Raw genomic sequence first — 8213 nt, 5'->3', positions numbered from 1 at the left:
TTTTTTTTTTTAATGCAAAGCAAATGAGAAAACAAGGGTAAATAAATGAGCATCATTATAATTGAGTTTGGTTTTTTTATCCATGAGAGGAAATAGCATTAAAAACATTTTTATTTAAATTCAACCTTATTTTCAGGGATGATGTCTTAAAGTTTTGAACTTGCAGTCTTTTGAGTAACATTCAATACTGTTCAATAATTTCTCTTTTAGTATGAATCAGATGCAACAAGAGAAGGAGCTAACAGAAAATATTTTGAAAGTGGTGAGTGTCGGCATCAGTATTTTTAACATATCTGGGATACATTTAGAACATGTTGGATGCTTCTCCTTAGGTATTTGAGAATCGTCAAGGTCTAGATACAATGACTTTTAGATTTTCACTGTTAGAACATAGTTTGGTAATATTCTAAATTGTACAGATTTTCAGTGTTAATGATGGAGTACATTACCACCACTTCTGTTGTTGAATATTTTACGATACTTTGGCAGATACGACAAATTACTCTTACAGGTGATATCTTTATATTCTTTTATTATTTCCAAAAATCCTACAATAAATGTATATTTTAAAATTAATTTTGTAGTCAGAAAAATAGTTATTTTTTAAATTTAGTTATGTAAAAGTAGATACATAGGATTTTTCATAATTTAAAAACGATCTCTAATTCTTTAATACCTACAGTGTGCCGGAGATACCATGTAAAGTGCAGGGGCTGGGAAAGGAGATGAAAATAAACAATTTGCATCTATATAAAATAAATATGCTGTAGTATTTTGAATATGGAAGCAAAAACCTGTTTTATTTTTGTTACCTGGTTCCTATTAAAATGACTAGTACATTAAAGTATACAAACATTACTTGAATAAATCAATAGAACAGCAAATCTTAAAGCATTTTTTAAATTTACTTTTCTATAGAAAAAAGGTAAACTTTTCCAATTTGTATTTCCTAATTTTACAGTAGAAACTTGCTGTATTTTTTTTTTAAATTTAAGATAACTTTATTTAAACTTAATTGCATTCCTACTGTGTTAAAAAAAAATTTTAATAGCTTAGTACACTAAGTAAGTATCCTGTAAATATATTTTGGGTAATATCATCCATTGTTGCCATTTTTTTATTTTAATAATTTGTTTATTGAATTTTTATAGCTCAAAGAACAAGCTTCTGATTCTATTTTGGTACTAGAGGCAGCCCTTAAATTAAATAAGGATCTTTACGTCCACACAATGAGAACACTAGATTTATTGGCCATGGAGCCAGGCATGGTAAATGGAGAAACAGAGAGTTTTACTGCTGGATTGAAAATCAAAACTGAGGAGATGCAGTGCCAGGTATTTATTTCAGTATTTAATGAATGCATGGCAGATTTTTGGAAAATCTTAGGAGATCATCCTAATATTTTTAATTAGAATTTGTTTCTTTCGTCTTTTTTGATTTCGACTTAAGATGCTATTAAAACTGTTTGCATTGCTCTTAATTTGTAAATTTTGTAAGACTTCACTTGAAATTTTTCTAAAAGAAATGCAAGGGAAATTTCATTTGATGTTTGTCTCTGAAATAGTCTCCCAGTAGTATTTAGTGTATAGAGTTTAAATCCTGAGAATGCAGCGAATACATAACTGATTAACAGTTCATTCATATAATTAGAAATCTAAGGAGCCTTTGCATCCCCCTGCCCCTCAATAAAAAAAGAAAGACCCAACTATTTGTTCTAGACTTTAAAATATGTAGGCCCCTAGAGAAAATATCTCATGTTTCAGGATCTTTAGGTGTCTGCTCTCTGTAACTCTGGGCCTTACTTCTTTTGACAGCTTTCAGTTGTTTGTTTTTGGATGTTATTTATTCATTTTGTTTTTCTCCTGCTGGATTGTAAACACTTTGAGGTCTTTTTTTTTTTTTTTTAATATACTTTATATCTTTCTCACTTTCTAGCACAGAGCCTTGAGTATAATAGAAATTTAAAAATATTGACAGTTGTCTAAATAGGGCCACTAGAATAGTTTCTTTTTTTTTCCTATATTTTTCCTTTGTCGTGTGAATTGACATGACTTTTAATCACTATTTCCCATTCGTGAAAGGGAAATAGTGACAAAGTGTTGGAACGTGCCTTTTCAGATTAGCTGGTTCCAGAATTGAATGTAATAATTTTTTCAAGACCTGATGAGATGATGGCTCTAGTAGGAGTAATGAGGCATAGACAACGACAAATTCTTTAAATCGTTAAATGAAACTTGCGTATAGGAAGCTTTCTGGTACTGTAGTGTCTTATAATCGCTAAGAGTCTGTTTAAAAGTTATTGGTAACACTTCTGATTTTCTCAGTATAGTGGACGATAATAACCTGAAAAACAAAACTCTTATAAGACATCTAGATGTGCAAAGTAAACTTTATCAAATATTCTTTTAATTACATAGCTGAGCCATAATTCCTGTTTTTTGAATGGCAACTTAGTAGTAATATTCATTTTCTAGCATGTTAATATTTAAAGTGCATTCTTTACTAAAATTTACCTGACGCAAAATTATTAAATTTTTTTTCCCCAGTAAAACTAAAAGCATTACTGTTCTTAAGGGCAGATTCATTATCAGATTTTTTTTTAACCTGTTGATCACTTCTTAACTACAGAATTTAAACTCATTTTAATGACTAGTCACCTAGTATAGTAATACTTGAAAGTATCTTTTTGAACTCTTATACTCTGTCTTTGCCTGAAAAGGGAAATTATATCTAACTGTAATATGGATGCATATATATCCATGTGTGTGTGTACGTGTGTATAAATCTACCTCCCATATATATTTTTTTCTTCTTTTTTTTTTCTTTTTAGCACCCCTGTACCCTAGATAGGAGGAAGCTTTCTAGAATAAAAATCAGCCAAACATTTAATGTGAACTAAATAGTACAAAGCAGTATTCTAGAGGCTGGTAAGCATTAATTCTGATTTGTTGAACACAGAATAATAAAATAATAGCTGTAATACATATCAGTAGAGACTAGCTCCATAATAATTAGAGCACAGACACAGAGTAATAGCTATAATGCATGTCAGTGAAGAGTAGCTCCATAATGAATAATACAAACTATACAGCTTAAGAGTTTGAAGGAAGAATAAGTATCTGTTGGCTAAGATTGGTTTGATATAAATGGAAATAATGAGTATGGAATGAAGCTTATTTCTGGGATCTGTTATAAATAGGGAATTGACACTGGTATGATTGAAGTAGAGGAGAATGGAGAGGTTTGGAGAGAGAAGATCAGGCTAAGGCATTTGAACTTTCTGACTTAGAATAATTTGAAAATTTTAAGAAAGATCAAAAAGACTGATCTGTCAGCCATGTGCAGAATAAACTTGAGAAAAGATATTAGGGGCCTAGTGTTATGGTTTCAAGCCTGGGCTCTGCTAATACTTGGTTATATGCTTTAATGGACATGTCACTTTCTTTGCCATAGTATTCTTGTCCATAAAAAGGCCAAGTTGGATAATCTGAGTCTTTGAGTTCTGTATTTGGTAAATCTAGGCATCAATTTAAGAAAGCTCTTGGGAAAAATATACAAATTTTATTAGAAAAAAAGATAACCGGAAATGTACTATCATTTTATAGTTAATTCAAATTTCTAAATATTTTATTCTGACCAGTCCTGTTAGCGTAGACGTTTTCCTCTTCTGTTTTAGAACTCTGTATCTTATGAGACTTGGTGGGAAGCAGAGCTTCCTTCCTATAATAGAACTGGAAACTCCAAATACTGGCTTTCTCTATCCTTATCTTGTTTGAAGGGCAAGCATGACACATAGGTGTGACAGACAAGTTTAGTATAGACTGCTTCAGGAGCTAGTAAGTCAGTGAAGTGGGGATGATAGTCCATTGTGATGGTGAGTACCAGCAATAGTGATAGTAACATCTAGTTTTCAGGGGCAGCATGAGTAAGAGTGTATGTAGCTGCTGCTTTCATTGTCTAGTGCTGGTGACTTCAGGTGATATGAGCTGCAAATTCTAGTGTTGGAATGGCTGTAGTGGTATCTCATTAGGGCAGTTTGTGGCTCTCATCCTGATTTCTTGCCTCCCTTACCCCTTTTGTTTTCTAAGCTTGATTCTTTGGACTTACCAATAATACTTTAGGCCACTTGAAATCTTATCAGTAAATCTGGTTTCTGCTTAAGTCAGTCAAAGTTGTTTTTTGTTGCTTGTGACTAGTATCATTAATGTTTCACTGCTTATTGAAATATATTTCTTTCCTATATATGTATCTGTAGTTTTGCTGAGACAATTTTGGGTTTTGTCAACTCTTAAGTATGTGAAAAATTACTAAGCAAATTGGTGTTTGTTACCATTTTAGGTGTGTTACGATTTGGGTGCAGCATACTTCCAGCAAGGCTCTACAAATTCAGCTGTCTATGAAAACGCCAGAGAAAAATTTTTTAGAACCAAAGAACTAATTGCAGAGGTAAATACAGTCATGAGGCACATAATACACAGTCCTTTACAACATCTGTACATTTTTTGGCCTTAATTTTTCTGATAAACAGTAGTGTTTATTGTAGTAGTAAATTTACAAAGTTCAAAAAAGCACTGAAAACATTTTAAAAAATCTCTGCTAGTACTGCCTGGAGGTAACTCTTTTTGCCATTTTACCTTATATTCTTCCAGTTTATATTCTTTCTATATATATGTTTTTATACAGTTAAGCTCATTCTATATAAACTATTTTGTGTCTTGGTTTAATCTTAGAATCAACATTAAAATGTATTCTATTCTGTGATTTGCTTCATTTCTCTAATGTGTGGGCATGTAGGTTGTTTACTGTTTTTATTATAAAGCTGCAATATTTATATCTCCAAGCATAAATTTTTGTTTGGACTTTAGATACTTTCTAGTTAAATTTTTGCAAATAGAATTGCCATGTCCAGTGGTTATTAATTTTTTAAAGGCTATAATATATAAAACCAAATTGCTTTTCAGGTACCTTTCTCTGGGTACTGTAATCAGCAGTGAGTTTTTTTTTTTTTTTTTTAATTGCTAACTTGATGGATGATATATAGTATCTTTAAAATTTTTGCATTTTTAAATTCTTAGGGTAGATTTTTTCATGTGTTTATCAATTGCATTTTTCTTTTTATGGTTCAGACTGACCTTTAAATTATGTAAATAGGTTTTTCATATGCCTGGTGCCTAGAACAATTCCCACTTTAGCCTCTTCTTTTCTCACCCAATAAATTGATTAAATTTGCTAGAAATTTACTTTAAATCTTTGAGACCCATTCGGAATCCCCATTTTACTTTGCCCAGGTAATTCATCAGATTTCTAATTTTATGGCATTTCAAGTATACTGATTTAAACCTTTAAAAATTTTTTAATGTGTCTTTTAAATCATCTTTCTGTTTTAATAGAAGCATTCCAATTTTTTCCAGTTGAGCGAAGATCAAAGGTGTTTTTTTTGCTCTCCTGTGAATTTCTGCAAAGTATATGTATTTGTAAATATTTTAAGCTTGTTTTTAATAGTGTTCACTCTGTTAATGTCTTAATTGTCATACTTAGAGCGATAATGATGTCTGCTTTTTGTATGTTGTCCTGAAAACTAAACCAGGAGTCACCAAACTTTTTGTAAAGGGCCAGATAGTAGATATTTTAGGCTTTGTGGACCTTACATAGTTTTTGTAGTCAATTCTCATGTGTTAGGTTTTTTCCCTTTATAGTTTTAAGAATTGTTTTTAGCTCAGTGGCCGTACAAAAACTGGCCACAGGCTGGATTTGGTCTGTGAGCAATAGTTTGCTGACATCTGCTCTAAACCTTTAACCTTTATATTTTTTATGTTTCCTCCAGCTCTGAATTTTGCTTTATCATTTTCTTGTACTGTTTAAATGCACTAAGTGGATGCTAGACTTATTGTTTCTATTACATTGATGGATAATGATATATATCTCTTACTTTACAGATAGGTTCATTATCTCTTCATTGTACCATAGATGAGAAGCGATTAGCTGGCTATTGTCAAGCATGTGATGTTCTTGTACCTTCTTCGGATAGTACCTCTCAACAGTTGACTCCGTATAGTCAAGTCCATATTTGTTTGAGATCTGGCAACTATCAGGTAAGACTTAGTAGTATAATTAAAAAGTTTTGGAAGCCAAACAAGACTGAGTTTGAATCCTGGCACCATCATTTACCAGTTGTGTGATTTGGGGGAAGTCTGTCAGAGTGGCCTATATAATAGTGGTAATAATTACCCCATTTCATAAGCTTCCTGTGAGAATCAAGTGAAAAGTTATAGTTTATAAACGCTAAGACAAAGCACTATATAGATGTCGATTCCTTATTATTGATATCCTTTCTTGAATGTATAGAACTTGCCCATTTTAAGTAAATTCTGTAAGAAACTCTAAGCAGAACTTTTAACTTCTAAAATTATAGGTAGAGAACTTTTAGTTTTATGGCCTCTAAAGTTTTGTGTTTGATTTGAAACTATAGCCTTGTAGCCCAGCCTTATTAGCCACTGCAGATATTAAGACTAAACAAGAAAGCGAGCAATGTGGTCATGGTAGATTTGGATGGTGGGTTACAGAGCGCACTTAGCCAATAATCTTGGTCCTCATTTCAGTTTTACTTGTGAAGAAGGCTTAAAATTGTTGAGATTTTTGTTTCTCCCTCCGGGTATATATCTTTAGTTTTATAATGAAAATCACTGGGGATTAGCATTCATAGTTTTAAAGTCCAAGGTCCATGAGTTTAGTCCCTGTGTTTTCTTCTATGCAATTTTATTGTTTTAGGTCTTATATTCAGGTCATTAATACATTTTGAGTTAATTTTGGTGTGTGGTGATAGACAACAGTCTAGTTTCATTCTCTTACAGGTGGCTTTCCAGTTTTTCCAGCACCATTTATTGAAGAAGCTTTCTTTTCTCCACTGTACGTTTTTGGCTTTTTTGTCGAAAATTATTTTCCCATATGAACTTGGGTTTACTTCTGGATTCTTGATTCTTTTCCACTGGTTTCTGTGTCTGTTTTTCTGCCAATGCCATGCCGTTTTGATTATTGTCACTTTGTAGTATAATTTAAAGTTGAACAGAGTGATGCCTCCAGCCTTGTTCTTTTTTCTCAGGATGATTTTGCCGATTCAATGTCTTTTGTGCTTCCATAGAGATCTGGTGATTTTTTTGTTCTATTTCTTTAAAAAATGCTGATGAGATTTTGATGGGGATTGCATTAAATCTGTATAATGCTTTAAGTAACATGGTCATTTTAACTATGTTGATTCTTCCAATCCAAGAACACAGAATATCTTTCCATTTCTTTGTATTTTCTCCAATTTCTTTTAATATAAGGTCTTATAGTTTTCATTATATAGGTCCTTCACATGTTTCGTTAAATTTATTCCTAGGTATTTTATTCCTTTTTGGTGCAATTGCAAAAGGAATTATCTTTTCCTGACCCTTCATTATTAGGGCATAGGAACGCTATGGATTTTTGAACATTGATTTTTGTATCCAGAAACTTTACTGTATTTGTTTATTGTTTCTAGTAGTGTTCTTGTGGAGTCTTTAGGGTTTTCTATATAGAGAATCATGTCATCCGCAAATACTGACTGTTTGACTTCTTCGTTTCCTATTTGAATGCTTTTTATGTCTTTCTCTTGTCTGATTGCACTTGCAAGGACCTCCAGTGTTATATTGAATAACAGTGGCAATAGTGGACAGCCTTGACTTGTTCCTGATCTTAGAGGGAAGATTTTTAGTTTTTCACTACTAAGTATAATGTTGGCTGAGGGTTTGTCATATGTGGCCTTCATTATGTTCAGGCACTTAACGATTTTGTTAAGTGTTTTGATCATAAATGGATGCTGTCTTGTCGAAGGCTTTTTCTGCATCTATTGATATGATCATATTCTTATTTTTTAATTTGTTTATGTGATGTATCACATTAATCGATTTCCGTATGTTAAACCATCTCTGTGCTTCTAGGATGAAGCCCACTTGATGGTGGTGTATAATCTTTTTAGTATGTTGCGGTATCTTATTTAGGATTTTTGCATCTGTGTTCATGAGAGATATTGGTCTGTAGTTTTCTTTTTTTGTGCTATCTTTGCCAGGTTTTGGTATCGGGGATATTGGCCTCATAAAATAAGTTGGAAAGTATTGCCTCCTCTTCAATTTTTTGGAAGAGTTTGAGGAGAATAGGTATTAAATCTTTGAATGTTTGGTAGAATTCACTGGTGA

At 32.2% G+C, this 8213-nt stretch overlaps 1 protein-coding gene across 1 annotated transcript in view; it reads left to right on the top strand.

Moving 5' to 3' along the window:
- INTS8 (integrator complex subunit 8) overlaps window positions 1-8213 on the top strand; it is a 51905-nt gene that overhangs the window by 9334 nt on the left and 34358 nt on the right. Inside the window, exons 5-8 of the mRNA XM_006916678.3 lie at window positions 211-262; window positions 1152-1334; window positions 4339-4446; window positions 5937-6092. Coding sequence (XP_006916740.1) covers window positions 211-262; window positions 1152-1334; window positions 4339-4446; window positions 5937-6092 — 499 coding nt within the window. The remainder of the gene's footprint in view (window positions 1-210; window positions 263-1151; window positions 1335-4338; window positions 4447-5936; window positions 6093-8213) is intronic.

The sequence above is a fragment of the Pteropus alecto genome, unplaced genomic scaffold (assembly GCF_000325575.1).
Source record: "Pteropus alecto unplaced genomic scaffold, ASM32557v1 scaffold164, whole genome shotgun sequence".
In the NCBI taxonomy this organism is placed as follows: domain Eukaryota; kingdom Metazoa; phylum Chordata; class Mammalia; order Chiroptera; family Pteropodidae; genus Pteropus; species Pteropus alecto.
This window is presented reverse-complemented; position numbering and strand designations above follow the sequence as displayed.